We start from the raw sequence: 18,418 nt of genomic DNA on the forward strand, positions 1-18,418 counted from the left end.
ACTGTTGTTTTTTTTTAATGCCTATGTCTTTTTTTGTTTGTTTTAGGTAATTTAATTGCGGGAAAGCCTTACTTATTTTAATGTTTTAAAATCAGTTAAAATGACAAGCAGTAATAATAAAGTTTAAAAACACAAACAAACCCAATCAATATAATATAGTAAACTCTTAGTTACAGGTAGTCAGGTGAAAGGGTTGTAGTACGGGTCGTCTAATAAATGTCAACAATAATTTATAATTATAAATTCAGAGAGCTCAGAGACCCTGAAAACCATTTGGGGGTGTAAGGTGAGGGTCTGTGGTAACAGTGAACAAAAAGAGTCAAGGAACACACAAGGGTCCTCAAGACTTCCCACCATCTGTACACTAATAGTAACTCTGACTTACTCTGGGAGCATTTATAACAATGGTACAGTGGCTCACAATGTTTCATTAAAAATCTACAGAAACTGGAAATGTAATTATTTAACAAAGTAATATAAATTAGCATACTAGTTTCAGTGGAACTAGCATTGTTGTTTCCATTGTTGTTGTAATTATGACTGAATATCTGTTTACATATCTGTTTCCACACTAGTCTATAAAATTTCTGAGGCCAGAGACAGACCATATCTTTATATTTTAGTATCCTGAGTAGAGACTAGTGGTAGTATAATATTTATTGAATATTATGAATGAATGAACGAATGAAAGATTAAGCGAACATCACTGGTTAAAAATTCAGGTAAGTCAAACACCTAAGTTAAAATGACAGGTAAATTCTTCAGAAGAATGGTTTGATTAACTAGAGCTTTCACTTTGCTAAACTTTATTATGAGTATGCAAAAACAAAGAAGAAAAGCAGCATCAAATAAATAAGGTGGCAAAGGAATGATTGCCATACTGGAAAATTTAGAGTTACTGTCTTTGCATTTTATTGTGATAATTATTAAGATACAACTAAAATATAAGGTACTTTGATCTTAAATGGTTGCAAATTATTTGTGCATCCAGGTATCGCAAGACAAATTTTATACTTTAAGAAAAAAAGTTTGTATTTAAAAATAAATAGAAATATTTTTGTTATTTATATCCTAAATATGCTTACAAGTTACTGATGAGGTAGTGACTGTATTTAAATTAATACTTCTGTATTGTAATAAAAAAAACTTTAATGGCTTCTAAGATTCATTAAGTAAAATATTAGATAATCATACTTTTTCATTCTAAAATAGCCATGAGATTCTGTATGAATTTTCATAAATTTAATATAAGACATCTTTATAATAAGCAAAACTTTGTCAAGTTTTTTTTTGTTATACCAAAATAATGTAAAACATAGTACACTGGGCCAAAATAGTTATGAATAAACTCAAACATTTGCTTAAGGAAGGTTCACAATAATCTGTGTAGTTGTCTTTCAAGAAATAAACCTAAAGATTCAAAAGAAAAAATAGATCAGGATTCCTAAATAGAAATAAAAGTTACCTTGCCTTCGTAGTTCATTTTTAACAGCTTCAACACCTCCAGTTTTTTCAATAAAGTCATATATGACTTTTGATGTTTCTCTGTCTTTAAGTTGTGCCTCTGAGATTCCACACATATCAAAAAGATTTTTCAATTCTGGATCCAAATTATTCAGCTACAACAGATAAAATAACTAATAAAATCTATCCCAATTTTTAAAAACAAGCATAGTATTTAATCCCCACCTATACTAATTATGAAATTATTTTCTTTTAAGTTCATAAACTTTTAATATGGTTACATTGTTTGTATGCTAACTAAACTTTCTTATTTAAAAAAATACAAAAAGGATAAGAATTGATTTTAGCCTGTCTGGTGTGGCTCAGTGGTTGAGCATTGACCTATGAACCAGGAGGTCACAGGCTCCATCCCCAGTACAGGGCATGCAGGAGGCAGCAGATCAATGTTGTTTCTATTTCTTTCTCCCTCTGCTTTCCTTTTTGAAATCAATAAATATATACATATTTAAAAAAAATTGATTTTATATTTTATCTCCATCTCTTTTTTGTTCCTTGCCTTCAAAAACAGGGCATGACAATTAGATTTTTTCTAACCGATTCATGATTCAGACATATTTAATGCTCACCTATACTACATTATCCTAAATAAGATTTAGTTATAACCACACAAAAATACAAATCAATTTGAAAATTTGAGAACCCCAAGCACCCTGTGCAGTGTACAACACAAAAAGGCACTCAACACTTATGGAGTTAACATTGTAGTTTTAACAAAACAACCAAAAGGATTTTTAACCTCAATCAGAAATATTTATTTTCAAATTAATTTTTTCAAATGTGAAATACCTATTACTTAAATAACCAAAATAGAGATAAAATATTAAACACCTTTTTTTGCCTGAAGTTTCACCTATCTTGCTCACAGTGCTATAAATTAATGAATGATGAAATTGCCGAAAAGAATAAAAGAATGAAAAGACCTAGATCATTCAACAACTGAATATTCAGAATTTGATTATAGTACTTTCCAATAATTTGGCATATATTTATTTCCCTGAAATAATTGAGCAGAAATAATTTTCTTCTCTTTGCTTTCAAAACACAAGGATTTTACTTATACAGTAAGATAAAGCCAAGGTATACAAAAATTTTCTCTTTAGAGACTTAGCCATGAATTACAGAATACTGTGGTTTCAAACCTTAGTGATGTGTATATAAACATAACACATTCAAATAAACACTAAAATTCACAAAAATAAATAATAAGAACAACAATCCAAATATAGGCCATAATATTCCCACATATTTAGAGTAATGTTTATGGCTTGAAAAGACACTTACATCAAAGCCAGTATTTGGATCCCAACCAACATGTCCAATGTGCCTAAAGTAGAAGATAGGGAAAAAAAACACACAAAGGGCATTAACACCATGATATATATGAAATCCAATCTACCCAATGAATTGTTGGCCTTAACTAATAGTTCTCATAGACATAATGATATTCAGGAAAAAACTACACAAATAGGCAGATGAAGATTCTAGCCCAGGCTCTGCTACTAAATGAGCCTTAACATTTTCACACAATCTTTCTGAACATTCATTTCCTTAACTGTCAAACTAGAATATTAATACAAGCTTTATATATATACTAGAGGCCGGGTGGGATCCCTCGGCCTGGCCTGCACCCTCTTGCAATCCGGGACCCCTCGGATGATGTCGAATAGCCGGTTTCGGGCCGATCCCCGCAGGCCCGACCCAGACAGGAGAGAGCCCGATCCTATATATGGAGCATCTGTCCCCTGGTGGTCGGTGCACGTCATAGCAACCGGTTGACCAGTTGGTTGCTTAGGCTTTTATATACATACATGAGAGGAAAGGAATTTTGTAATGAGCTAATAAAATAATGCTTGCTATAGACTATTTGTGCTTCCTGAAAATTCATAGATGTTAAAACCCAATCCCCAACGTGATAGTATCTAGAAGTGAGAATTTTAAGAAGTGATTAAGTCATGAATGGGATTAGTGCCCTTAAAAAAGAGGCCCCAGAGAGCTCCTTTACCCTTTCCTAACATGTGAGGACACAGCAAGAAAATAGCTGTCTATGAACCAGGAGGTGGGACATCACCAAACACCAAATGTTGCCTGTGCCTTATCTGAACTTCCCAGTCTCCGAAACTGTAAGAAATAAATTTCTGTTGTTTATAAGCCACCCAGTCTATGGTATTCTGTTATTGCACCCCAAGCAGGTTAGGACAATTCCTCTAGGGCAGTGGTCGGCAAACTGCAGCTCGTGAGCCACATGCGGCTCTTTGGCCCCTTGAGTGTGGCTCTTCCACAAAATACCACGTGTGGGCGCACACGTACAGTGCGATTGAAACTTCGTGGCCCATGTGCAGAAGTCAGTTTTTGGCTCCCAAAAGAAATTTCAATCGTTGTACTGTTGACATTTGGCTCTGTTGACTAATGAGTTTGCCGACCACTGCTCTAGGGAATTGCTAAATACCATTTTTTATAGAGAAAAGTGAGAAATCACCTTTATATCCAATAATTAAAGAAACTTTACCTAATTTTCCTTTTCTAATGAATGAAAAGGTAAAATAAACTAAGATCAACAGAAAGTTAGCTTAAAAAACAAACAGAAAACTGCAGCAAAATCTGTAAAAGGTATGCAAGTGATAAATGTAAGGGTTCTAATAAAAGAAAATTTTATAACAAGTTAAAAACCTAGAGTCATAATCCTATATAATAAAAGCCTAATATGCAAATTGACTGAACAGCAGAACAACTGGTGGAACGACTGGTCGCTATAATGCACACTGACCACCAGGGAGCAGACGCTCAATGCAGGAGCTGCTCCCAGCCCACAGGCCCTAGGCCAGCCAAGGCGGGTGCCAGTGGGGGCCCCACGATCGCCCCACAGATTGGCTCTGATCACCAGCTAGGTCTAGGGACCCTACCCATGCACGATTTCGTGCATCGGGCCTCTAGTGACTGAATAAAAAATAAACATAAAAACAACAAAAGAACTGTCTTACTGGAAATTACTTGGTGTTCCAATATCTGCCTTGGTTAATCTCTTCTTTTTAGCTTTTCCTTTTTTCTTTTCTTTGGTATGGGAGATGTTGCTAACTTGTGGACCATAAAATCTATTGGTTGTGATTTCTGGATTTTTAATGTCAACAGTTGCCATGGGTAGATTAGGACCTGCAAATAAAGTTTAAATAATATTAAAAGGATGTAATTTAACATAATTATTATAATCATAATATATAATTAAAATGTCTTTTTCTGAAGTAGGACCACTTCATTATTATAAATTATTGAAATTTTAAAACTGCAGGCTAATTTTTATAAATAATGAAAAAAGTACTGCCTAAATTTTAAAAAGACTATATAATAAATTCTTAAAACTTATCAGCATACATACATTATTTCAAAGCACCTTGTGCTTTTATAACATTAAATCTCATGAAGAATATAAATTTTCAACAAGGATTTAAATCTAATTGGTCTAGTCCAGGGGTGGGCAAACTTTTTGACTCGAGGGCCACAATGGGTTCTTAAACTGGACCGGAGGGCCGGAACAAAAGCATGGATGGAATGTTTGTGTGAACTAATATAAATTCAAAGTAAAGCAAGGGAGGGGTGAGCAAGAGAACCCTCCGCTCTTTCGGCTCCGTGGGCCGGATAGAACAGCCGAACGGGCCAGATCCGGCCCGCGGGCCGTAGTTTGCCCACGGCTGGTCTAGTCCCTTAAATTTTCACAGTAATTGCCTCACATCCAACACATTAGTCACTGATAGAGTGGTATATATCACATAACAAGAAGAGTAAAAAAAAAAAAAAAAAAAAAAGGAAAAAAAGAAGTAAAATTGCCACCTATTTTACTTTTAAATCTAATGAAGAAATCTAGTCTTACCTCTTTGTTTCAATTTTAGTTTATGAGGAAAAAAGTACTGCAATTACTGCTGCTTTTTTCCAAAACTTCCATATGTAAGTCCAGTAACATTTTCCCCGTCAGTATATATGGACTTTGACTATCATAAGTACAGAGCTCAAAAACTTAACATGAAAGAAAATTCTCAAAACTCTCATTTTCTGCAATAACCAACTGTAAAATTATCTTGGCACCTATTAAATATTGTTAATAGCATCTTGAGGAGTTGCACTAAATGTAGCACAAAACCTGTTTTATGATTCATAAGAATATTATTGGTCTTAAAAGTATAGGAGTCTGAACAAAATGTATTCAACGTAAAATTTTCTTATAAAGTTACTAGAAGGGTAATACATGTTCCTTACAAGTCTCATTTTAATATATGATTCTCCTTTAATTTATTGAGGTAACACTGATTAGCAAAATTATACAGGTTTCATGTGCACAAATAGACAACAGATCATCTGTACAATTTATTGTAGTGGAAGTCAAGTCTCCTTGCACTACCATTAATCCCCCCCAATACCCTCCCTCCACCTTCCCCTGCCCCTCCACTCCCGCTTCCCTGGCAATCACCAGTTGCCGGAGCCCATAAATTCCTTTTTTTTATTTTTCAACCCCTCTATTCCTCCCAACCTCCCGTCCCCCTGACAGCTGTCAGCCTGTTCTCTATCTATCTATCTATCTATCTACCTGTCTGTCTGTCTGTCTGTCTCTATTTTGCTTAATTCATTTTGTTCATTAGAGTCCACAAATGGTACTTGTCTTTCTCTGACTGGCTTATTTCACTTAGCATAATGCTCTCCAGGTCAACCATGCTGTCACAGAAAGGGTAAGGTTTTCTCCTTTTTTCAGGTGAGTAGTATTCCATTATGTAAATATGTACCACAGCTTTTTTATCCATTCACCTACTGATGGACACTTGGGCTGTTTCCAAATAATTCATGAAACGAACAAAATCTCCTAACAGACCAAATTCCTCTGAGATGATTATATTAACGACAATTTTTAAAATGTCAAGGAATAATCTGAAAATAGCTGGATCAAGAATTAAAGATTTAGTGTCTGTTCAAGTCTTCTGCCCATTTTTTAAATGGATTGTTTTGCTGTTGTTGAGTTGCATGAGTTTCTTGATATATTTTGGATATTAACCCTTTATCGGAGAGGTATTGTTTTCAAATATCTTCTCCTATTCGGTTCGTTGCCTTTTTGTTTGCTTTCCCTGTTCAGAAGCTTTTTAGTTTGATATAGTTCCATTCATTTATTTTTGCCTATACTTCCCTTGCCTTTGAGGTACACTTCTCCCAAGAAGACATACAAAAAAACCAATAGATATACGAAAATATGTTCAACTTCACCATCTATGAGGGAAATGCAAATCAAAACTACAATGAGATACTACCTCACACCTGTTAGAAGAGCTACTATCAATAAGACAAATACTATGTAATAAACACATAAGTTTATAAATTGTTTGATAAACAAGAGTTAGAGAGGTTATGGAGAAAAAGGAACCCTCATTCACTGCTGATGGGAATGTAAACTGGTATAGCCACTATGAAAACCAGTATGGAAGTTCCTCAAAAAGTTAAGAATAGCGTTACCATATGACTCAACAACCCCTCTTCTGGGTATCTACCCGAAAAATTTAAAAACATTTATTAGCAAAGATATAAGTACCTCTATGTTCATTGCAGCATTACTCACAGTGGCCAAGACATGGAGATAACTAAAGTGTCTTTTGATAGACGATTGCATAAAGAAGATGTGGGTACATATACACAGTGGAATACTAATCAGCCATAAGAAAAGATGAAATACTGCCATTTGTAACAACATGGATGCATCTTGAGAATACATGCTAAGCGAAATAAAGACAGAAAATGTCAAGAACCATATGATTTCAATAATATGTGAGACATAAAACTGAAAGCAACAAATGAACAAATAAGACAAACGAACTTGCAGACACAGACAACAATATGGTGATTACCAGAAGGAAAGGGGCATGTTGGAGAGCTAGAAAAGGGTAGAGGGGATCAAATATTTGGTGACGAAGATTTGACTTTGAGTGGTAAACACACAATGCAAATTATCCAAGCTATGATGTGTTATAGAACAGTACACCTGAAACCTATATAATATTACTAACCAATGTCACCCCGATATATTCAATTAAAAAAAGACAAAGGTTAGTTAAGCAATACAGAAAGCTTATTAAACAGTAGATAAAAGACTTGTATTTTCAAAGTTGTTCAGACATCAGATTTCTATGCTTGCTGTAACTTCAAAAAATAAGAGAACTTATTGAGAATACCCAGAATTTGTGTGTTAGAGGGTTGAATTGGGGTCATACCCATACCTTCATAGACTTATCTAGTGACCTGATTTTACTTCTCACTCTCCCCTTTCTGCTTTCTTCCTTCTTATAATTTACCAATCAGTAAGAGCAACACTGTCCACAGTAAGATACTGCAAATTATTATTTACTCTTTTCTTGATACTCAATAGTATAAATAAAATAGGACGTAAGCAATGACTTAAGACAAACTTAGGAGTACCAGAGTTAGGTGCTCTCTTTATACATTCCACCCTTCCTAAATAGGTGTTCATACAGCAACTACAGGGTAGGGCAAAACTAGGTTTACAGTTGTGAGTACATGAATATGGAGTTTATTCTTGTATTATTATTTATTAATAATTACATTATTTTCCATACAAACACCTATAAGTCTACTTTTGCCACACCCTTACAAAAGCAACAAATTCACCATTAAAACAAAACAAAAGAAAATTAGTAACTCTATAGTTGACCCTTGAACAACATAATGGTTAGAGGTGCCGACTCCACACAGTCAAAAATCTGTGCATAACTTGTGACTCCCCTTACTAATAGCCTATTGTTGACCAGAAGTTTTATCAAGAACACAAACAGTCAGCCCTAACTGGTTTGGCTCAGTGGATAGAGTGTTGGCCTGTGGACTGAAGGGTCCCAGGTTCGATTCCGGTCAAAGGCATGTACCTTGGTTGCGGGCACATCCCCAGTAGGGGGTGTGCAGAAGGCAGCTGATCAATGTTTCTCTCTCATTGATGTTTCTAACTCTCTATCCCTCTCCCTTCCTCTCTGTAAAAATCAATAAAATATATATTAAAAAAACATAAACAGTCAATCAACAAGTATTTTGTATGTTCTATATATTATATATTATAGTCTTACAAATAAAGTAAACCAGAAAAAAGAAAATGTTATTAAGAAAATTGTAAGGAAGAGAAAATACATTATATTACTGTACATATTTACTGGGGAAAAAAGCTTATAGAAGTGGATATAAGCAATTTAAAACATATTGTTCAAGGGTCAACTGTAATTAGTTTTTATAAAAGAACAAAAAAGATATTTTTATGCTGCTTTAGCTTATATATAATAATCTATTATACTATGGATGTTCTAAGGTAAGAATTGGGTGAAGTTAAGTTTAACAGTTTAAATTATCCAAGCTATTAAATTATTTTCTGGGAAATAACGAAGTAAAGGTTCTTATAAGCCCAATTCATAACTGACTAGAGAAAATAACATAGCCATCTCTGAGGAAAGTTCAAAGACGAAGAGACAGAAATAAAAGTGTTTTGTGGAATGAATAACACAGTTTAATTCACAAAGTAGTTGCACTATGTGGAATGAATAACACAGTTTAACTCGTACTATAGTTACACTGTTTCCATTCCTCTCTCTACCCAAAAATCAGATATGGATATACTGTAACATATCTGCCACATAGTTATAAAGCCCTGGCATTAGCTATTTAATGTCATTATATATAAATTATATTAGTATTTGTTAAGATATTATTTAAGTCTATATAAGAATACCCAGATTAAAAACATGTTAGAAATTACTATTAGCTGGGAAATTTAGAGTTTTTCTGAATGTTTCATTTTATATATGAAAACTAAGGGCAAGAACCATCAGGTGACATGTCTAAAGTGACACAGTTAGTGACAAAAGGAATGATGAAGTCTACTTGGTTCCTAGACCACTAGCCTTTCTATTAACTCCTATGCTTTCTACACAAACTTCAAACCATAAAGTGATTAATAATAACAATACTACAAATATTATCATTTTATCAGTTCTCTTAAGTTTGTAGTCCAATAATTCATTATTCAATAAATATTTACTACCTACTTTCACAATTTAGATAAAAGGTTTTCTACACATTCAAGAAATGAGGTACTTGGTTATTTGGGTTGACAATAGTAATATACTTCAGACTTTGAAGGTGTTAGGAAATAAGTTTAAAATGGTGTTCTAAAGCCCAATTAAATATTTGTTTCAAAAGAGACAGTAAAAAAAGTGATAATGGGTATTAGGCAAAGTCATTTTTTAATAAGTATGTTTATAGGAGATCTGGTAACAGAGATACTCTTGAATCATTTCTAAGAAGTTTAATTTAATTTGCCATTAATGAAATTACATTCATCCTAAGAACACGTAGTAACTAAATATGTAATAGAGAGGGCCATTTCCCTTACTTTTTTTGGAAAACAAAAACAAAAACAAAAAAAAACAAGTCAAAGGACAAATTACCATCTTCTGATTAAGGACAACTATCACAGAAATGGTTTTTTTTAAAAAATATTCTCATTAAACAGCATTTCTAGTTAGTTTTAAAATTTAAAGAATAAACTAAAGTCTTCCCCTTAATTACATAAAAAGTAGGAACTCTCACCAAGGTAAAATAGTTGAGAAACAGGTGGCCCAGAGGCCTCTGATGTCAAGCAGGCATGAAGTTGAGAACAAATCTTATTGGAAAGCGTCTAAGCTAAAAGGTGAGACTGACCAATAAAGAAAAAAGAAAGATGTATGGATTAGGAGTTAGTGAGGAAGACACTGAATTGCATTTCAGGAATATGTTACTTCTACATAAAGTATCCTTTTAACAGTTACATTTGAAAAGGTCTGCTACACTGATAATCTAAATGAGGATCTGAGACACAGCACGGACAATGCAAAGTGGTTAAGGTGTCCATTGCCACCTAGTGGTATTGCACCAAATGCAGAAAAGAAAAATACGCTGCCTCCAAAACAGGGGTCTCCACACAGTAGGGAGAACAAGGCAATCGACTGCAAAGCAGGAAAAAAAAATTTAAATTGCTATTAATTATTATTTCATTATTTATTGTAATGTGTTATATTAATACCATATATATGTATATTTTATAAATAAATATACAAATATTGGCAATATATGCTGTGTATTTTTGCCTTTTAACTATTCTATTTTTTTAACTCTCCATTTATTTAATGAAAAAATTAGTTTGGGACAACTGCACCAAGGGGTCAGAACTACAGACCTAAAGATTTAAAACCAAGATCAATCTCAGAGAAAGAAACTACATTAATTATGAGTCTCTCTCTTAGTAGAAATCATAAAAATTGTGAGACGCCACTGTCACATAAAGAAGAATATGTAAATTCTATCTATTCATGGATTAGGTACCTCTTCAGAAATACATTTTACATGGATTGAAAAGGTTAAAATTTTTTTTTAAATATATTTTATTGATATTTCACAGAGAGGAAGGGAAAGGGATAGAGAGCTAGAAACATTGATGAGAGAGAAACATTGATCAGCTGCCTCCTGCACACTTCCCACTGGGGATGTGCCTGCAACCAAGGTACATGCCCTTGACCGGAATCGAACCCGGGACCCTTCAGTCTGCAGGCCGACGCTCTATCCACTGAGCCAAACCGGTTTCGGCGAAAAGGTTAAAATTTTGAAAAACCATAAAGTATTTATATCCTTTTATTGTATTATTATTTGTACAACATCAAATCTTAGGTTACTTTCTCCAAAGAGGCCACCACTAGGAAGCCTTCCCCACTGGTACTTGATATATGCTCACAGAATGCAAAATAATAAAATAAAAAAGAGATGAAAATATTGAGCACATATCAAGGAAAAATAATTACAATACTGCTTTAAAGGCTCACAGATGAATGACTTCCGATTCAGCTGCTTCTACTTACTTTGCCTCTGCAACACGCTAGCTGTGTGAATTGAAGCATGTTATTAACCCCCTCTAGGTCTCAGTTTCTCCTTCAAAATCACCTTGACATAGTACAGTGGCTAAATGACTCTGGATGTAGATCTCCTGAGACTGACTCCTATTCCCCCACTTACTAGTTAGGTGATCTTGAACAAGTTACCTATCTTGCCCCAGTTTGCTCACGTATAAAATGGGGATATTAGCCAGTAGCCTAATGGATAAGGCACTGGCCTCCTAAAATGGGGATATTAGGAGCTACTACATAAGGTTGCTGGACAATGCCTGGCAGGTTTCAATGATCGTTAAATAATAGCTGCTATTATCTTTGTTATTGTCTTCATCATGATAACTAAGTTATTAAGCATTATGCTAAGCACTTTGAGTACTTCATTTCTCCACAGAAACCCTACAAACTTAGTATTAAATTTTTCATTTAAAAGAGAAAGTCAGTCCTAGCTGCTTTGGCCCAGTGGATATAGTGTCAGCCTGCAGACTAAAGGGTCCTGGGTTTGATTCCAGTCAAGGGCACGAACCTCTGCTGCAGGCTCGAACACTGAGGCCCTGGTCAGGAAGTGTGTGCGGAGGCAACCAATTGATGTCTCTCTCTCACATCGATGTTTTTCTCTCTCTTTGTCTCCCTCTCCCTTCCACTCTCTAAAAATCAATGGAAAAATATCCTCACGTAAGGATTAACCTAACTAACTAACTAACTAACTAACTAACTAACTTAACTAACTAACTAAGAGAAAGTCAAAGTATACAATACTTGGCACATGGTAAAATAGTCAGACATTAAAAAAACTGGTAAGGCCCAGCCGGCGTGGCTCCGACATGAACCAGGAGGTCACGGTTTGATTGCCGGTCAGGGCACATTCCTGGATTGCGGGCTCAATCCCCAGTGTGGGTCATGCAAGAGGTAACCAATCAATGATTCTCTCTCATCGTTGATGTTTCTATCTATCTCTCCCTCTCCCTTCCTCTCTAAATCAATACAAATATATTAAAAAAAAAAACCAAAACAAAACTGGTAAGGCAAATAATCCAAAATTTAATACAATTAACATTTGGTTTATGTTTTTATATTGGAAAATAAATTTAAGGACAAAATCAGAAAGCATTATATTTGTTTAAAAGAAGCAAATTCCAATAATCACTAACACTTGTTATATAGTAAGAACTCTGTATTATGTTAAGTGTTTCTCTGAATAATTATTCCTAAATTCTGATGAGAGGATTTGAAATACTTCTAAAAAGGAGCAGCTATATTCTCCATTATAATGAAGGGGCAATAGTTATTTACCTACATAGGGTCAGGAACACCATTTAAATGTGGTAAAAGTCAGGGATTCTCTCTCCCCAGAGTAAAAACCATATATACTTATAAAATTTAGCACACAATTTAAAGGAGGATTTATAGAGTCCAAATGAGAATCTCTGACCTAGAGGTCTGGGACTTTGTCATTTATATATTGGTATTACTTTTAATATACAGTATTTTTTTAAATATATGAATCCATAATTCTTCATCAAATTAAGGAGGGTTATGTGCAGCTCTTATTAGTTCTAAACAATGAAAGGAGCTAGTTTCATATTACCAGTGTGAAATATTTCAAAATAAGACAAAAAGATAAATCTAAAGTAAGAAATGAATCAACATGCTAGGCAAAATTTAGTGCCTTTAAGGCAGATATTAAAACTAGATTGTGCAGTTTCTAAATTTAATTAATTGTGAATATAGAATTAAGATATAAGATTAATAATCTATGTAGTATTCCTTCATCCTAAAAAAAAAGCCAAATAGTACATTTCTAAGCCTCATCTATCATCTGTTATTTTAAAACTAGAAGCTCGATGCACGGAGATTCGTGCTAGAATGGGCTTTCCTTTCCCTGGCTGCCGGCACCGCCTTTCCACTCCGGCCCAGCCCCTTTCCGCTCAGGCCCCAGAGCCGCCTCTTTCCGCTCCGGGAGCTGCCTCTTTCCGCTCCAGTCCCTCCTTCCCACGCTTCCAGAGGCCCTGAGAGACTGGCGGTGGGGCAGAATGCCTGCGTCATCGCCATGGCGACGACACAAGCATCAAGCCCCCATCACTCAGCGGCTGAGTCTGCAAATTAACTGCCATCTTTGTTGGGTTAATTTGCATATCACTCCTGATTGGCTGGTGGCGTAGTGGAGGTACGGTTAATTTACATGTTTGTCTATTATTAGGTAAGATAAGAACATAGTATTAGATCAGATATTAATTAGGTATTAATGTATGACATATGTTTCTATAAGGATTAAACTATAATCTAAGATCTTTTTGATCGATAATTATAAAAAAGCTTACCATTAGGGGCGTCTCGTCTTTTCTCTGTCAGAAAATAAATTAAAAGAATATTATTAGACATATATAGTACAAAAATCAACATAAAACATTTACTTAAACTCCTGTCTTGACTGATTACAGGTGGTTAAGAAAGGTTTCTCTGAGGAACGGACAACTGAGCAGACATCTGAATAAAGTGAGAGAGGGAACATATTCAAAGGCCTTGAGAAGGAAATAGCATGAAGGAACATTATGAAAGCAGGACTGGAGTGAGAGAAAGGAAGAGTGGAATGAGATTAAGTTAGAAGGAGGGCCAGGGACTGGATAATGTAAGGTCCCACAGACCACGGTTAAGGTATATAGATTGTATTCTATGTATAATACAAAGCTCTCATAGGTTTGGAAAATGGCAAGAGACATGATCTAATTTGTATTTTTCAAAGTTTATTCTGGCTACTATGTATAAAAAAGATAGTATGAGGCATAGAGTGGAAGCAGGGAGACTAGTGAGGGAGTTACAGTCCTGATGACAGATGATGATGGCTTTAATTAAGGTGATAGCAGCAGAGGTGGTGAGAAACAGATCCAAGACATATTTTGAACGTGGAGCCAATGCGACTCACTGACAGGATTTATGAGGGACCAAGGTGAGCCAGAGTGATGAGAGGGAGCCAATGCCTCTTACTGAAATGGGAAGACTAGGCAAGGAGAAGGAATAGGTCTGATTGGGGTTGGGGAACAGGGATCAAGTGTTCTGCTCAGATATGCTAAATTTGAAGGCTATTCTGAAACCCAACTAAAGTAGACAAATTTGAAAGTTGATGAGAGGTCAGCAGTGAAGATAAAACTTTAGGAATCATCAGCATAGAGACAGTTTCAAAGTTAGAGAATTGAATTAAAGCACAAAGTTAATGAGAATACTCAAATGTCTGAGCAATGGAGCAAACGAAAAAAATAGTGAAAAGCTGTAGCCAATTAGGTAGGAGTAAAGCAAAGAGAACTGCTATCAATCCTTTGTATTTACACTCCCACATATGTTTGAGACAATTTTGGTTTAAAAAGTTCAAAGTAGTTAAAGAACTTTAAACAAATATAATTTCCAGACATTTTAAAATTAAGAATTCTCCAAAATTATAAGAGAAAAACACACACATGATAAAATAATTCGATTATAAACTAAAATTAAGAATCCTGGCAACAGTAAGTATAAATATATTACTCCATCTGATAGTCTCATGAAATAACTTTCTGAAACAGTTGAAGTAAGTTAGTCCTATTTATGGCAATGAATGTCAATCTCCAATTTCCAAGATGATGTTATCTCTGCATCCAGAGAGGAAATACTTCTTAAAATTGGTGATAACACAGATGTGGAAATACCCTAATAAAGAGGGAATATGCAAATTGACCATCACACCATAACAAAATGGCTGCACCCACAGCAGAGCAGGGATTCCGTAACACAAGATGGCTGCGCCCACAGCAGAGATCGGGATTCCATAACACAAGATGGCTGCACCCACAGTGGAGGCCAAGTTCCCGTAACAAGCCTTAATGAGCAATCAGCAGGGACCTGAGGCTGCGTGGCCCTGCCCCAGGCTGGGGGACCTCAGGCTGTGCCCCCCGCCTGGCAGGGCTTGATGGGGGACCTCAGGCCGCATCCCCCGCCAGGTGGAGCTTGACGGGGGACCTCTGACCACACCCCCTGCTCCAGCATTAAGCCAGGGAACCTGAGGCCATGCCCCACACCCTGGTGCCGGGCCATGGGACCTGAGGCCGCACCCCCCACCCAGTGGGGCTTGATGGGGGACCTTAGGCCGCACCCCCTGCCCCGGCGCCAGGCTGGGGGACCTGAGGCTGTGCCCCCACCCGGCGGGGCTTGACGGGGGTGGGGTCGGCCAGGTCTGGGTCTTTCGTGATTTCAAGGCCCACGTGTGTGGGCAGGGACTTGACTCTGGTTCCCGTGATGTGCCCCAGACTCTGAAAGGAGGAAATTTTCATATACATTTTACTAATTTTCTTTAATCTCTGAGGCTTCTATTATAGAGAAAGGGCAAATAGCAATATTAAAGTATTTCCTCTAATTAATTCCCTTTTAATGTGCACGAATGTCATGCACTGGGTCACTAGTATTGAGATAAATATGAAGTTGAGAGCGTAAATTCTGAAAAGCAATTACTTAGATGACACTATTCCTGCCCCAAAAGTTGAACCCCACACATGTAAGTTAAAGAGAAGTAAGGTTGGAATTTGAGTTAGCATGAAGAGCTACTAAATGATGAATCAGCTCCCTCCCTAATGTTGTGATCTTTCTCCTTTTGAAACACTTTGTCTAAAAGCTTAGGAACTATATCAAATAGAATTCTTGTACCAGGTAAAAGAGTAAGTGACCTACTAATTTCAAAGTCACTATTATATATTTTAGTAAGTATTTTTTACTCTTTTGTATATTGAAAATGTCACATATTTTGACTAAAAGAAGTCCCAGGGAGCTCCTGGCCTATGACCAGAGCATGTCACTGAATTACGCACTGAACCACAAATAATTCCATAGCATTAAATCCTTTCCTAACGTGGAATCAAGTGGTAAATGCCTTAGCTGCCAAAAGAAGTAACAAAAGTAATAGGCCCCTAATAATTCTCCTGTTCACTCATTACAAGTGGGATATAATAAGTGAGGCAACAACCTAGTTCATTTTATTTTCAGTGTTACCTCACCTCCCACTTGGAACCCTTTAAGAGAACAATAAAGGTGTATAAACTGGAATATATGCTTTTATATTCCTGTTTCCCAATCCAGTTTCTACCATTTTTATGGCTTATTTCCTCTTATTGGTAAAGTACAATCTTGAATACAGTAATCTTCAAACTGGGGTAACATGTACCCCTGGGTGTACAGAAAGACTTTTCAAGGAGTATACGGGAATGGCTAGTTTTAAAGGAATTTATTTGCTCATCTCAACTCCATGTGTTATTTCTCCTACAATTGATCTGCTTAAGATAATTCTGGAAAGGTTCACCTTTCTTAATGACCCTCCTTCTCCTACTTTACAACAGAAAGACCTTGCACACTGCTGTCAAATAGTTATATACCAAAGAATTTAAAGCTCTGTACTGCAATGCATCATTCTCTAATTGTCTTATGTGTATTAGCATCTTATGCATTAAACTAAGTTCCTTATGGTTTCATCATTTACAACATTAGGGACAAAATAGAGACAAGGCAATGTTTATAGATCCTGTTTGTAACTTTGATTATTTGCTTCAAGACTTGCCTAAAATATTTGTTCACAAAGTATGAAACACTTTTAAAATGTAAGTTACAAATAGTGCCATAAAAATGCAAATTTAAAAGTCAGTATATAATTTTTAAGGTAAGGATTAGCAACTTTTTAAAAAATAAAAGACCAGATAGTAAATATTTTAGATTTTCAGTTTTTTTTCTGTCATAACTATCCAACTATGTTGTGGCAAAAAGCAGTCATAGACAATATGTAACTCAATGAGCATAGCTGTATTTCAAAAAAACTTTATTTACAAAAACAAGCAATGGGCCATTCTATCCGGTAAGCCATAGCTTGCTAGCTCCTGTTAAAAGGAATTAGAAAAAAAAAAAAAAAATTACCAGATTTCCTCTGTCGTCGGCCCAACAAGTCCATAACTGCTTTTCGGAATTTTTTTGCTTCTTCTTCATTGGCAAAATTAAGAGCAACTTGACAAGTCTAAAATATTTTTCATCAAAAAGATAAACAACAAAAAACATGAATTTAGTTTTATATAACAAAAAGGTGATAACCAACAGAAGTACATTTCTGAAGAAAACTTTGACTTTATTAAAAGATAAGAACTCATTTTATGACATGAATAACTTAAGGCAAAAAGTAAAAAGGCAAAATAAAAGACTACTATTAGAAAAGTTACCTATCACAATAGATACTCAAATATTAAATTGAATTTCTTCAAAAAACTACAGAGGCAAATTGAATTGGATCCTTCAATAGAGTTTTGTATACAATTTAGATTAGAAAAGGCAAACACTGGAAAAGTTGGTAAAATGCAGATCAACTATCTTTACTAGTTTATGTTTTTATTTTGCAGCTTAATTATAGGCATTATTTAAATAACTTTAATTCAGGTAAATTATTAAAAATATAAAAACATACTGACATTATTATTAATGACAATTAATACACACTTTTAAATATGTACATACTTATATCCTATCAAGAGAAATATGAAAAATCATAGCTAAAGGGAAAAAAACTGTCAGAAAAGATAGATATACCATCTAATCCAAACCTTTCTCATTGAAGAACAGTTACAAAATAAAAGTATTAAAAACAAAAATTAATTCACCTATAATTCATTCACTCAGATAATCCCTGTGAGCCAATATTTAAAAACTATACGATATACTAAAACTATATACTATATACTAAAGAGCCAGGGTCATAACAACCACGAAGTCAGTGCTGGGTTGCCGGGGCGACCCAGCACTGACGGGGGCTGCTGCCGGTAACCTGACCCAGCACTGACTGCCTAGGGCAGTGGTTGGCAAACTGTGGTTCGCAAGCCGCGGTTTGCCGACCACAGGCCTAGGGGGTTGCAGATCAGGCCTGGAGAGAGGTCTGCAGAGAGAGAACCAGGTTCTGATCC

At 35.4% G+C, this 18,418-nt stretch overlaps 1 protein-coding gene across 1 annotated transcript in view; it reads right to left on the bottom strand.

Annotated features, from left to right (window-relative positions):
• The window catches only part of WASL (WASP like actin nucleation promoting factor), an 87,105-nt gene that overhangs the window by 24,797 nt on the left and 43,890 nt on the right, over nucleotides 1-18,418 (bottom strand). Inside the window, exons 4-8 of the mRNA XM_080663370.1 lie at nucleotides 17,388-17,484; nucleotides 13,784-13,807; nucleotides 4,503-4,671; nucleotides 2,806-2,848; nucleotides 1,466-1,619 (exon numbers count right to left, since the gene is read on the bottom strand). Of these exons, the coding sequence (XP_080519496.1) occupies nucleotides 1,466-1,619; nucleotides 2,806-2,848; nucleotides 4,503-4,671; nucleotides 13,784-13,807; nucleotides 17,388-17,484 (487 nt within the window). The remainder of the gene's footprint in view (nucleotides 1-1,465; nucleotides 1,620-2,805; nucleotides 2,849-4,502; nucleotides 4,672-13,783; nucleotides 13,808-17,387; nucleotides 17,485-18,418) is intronic.

Source organism: Plecotus auritus (assembly GCF_963455305.1).
Source record: "Plecotus auritus genome assembly, chromosome: 4".
NCBI classification, from domain to species: Eukaryota; Metazoa; Chordata; class Mammalia; order Chiroptera; family Vespertilionidae; genus Plecotus; species Plecotus auritus.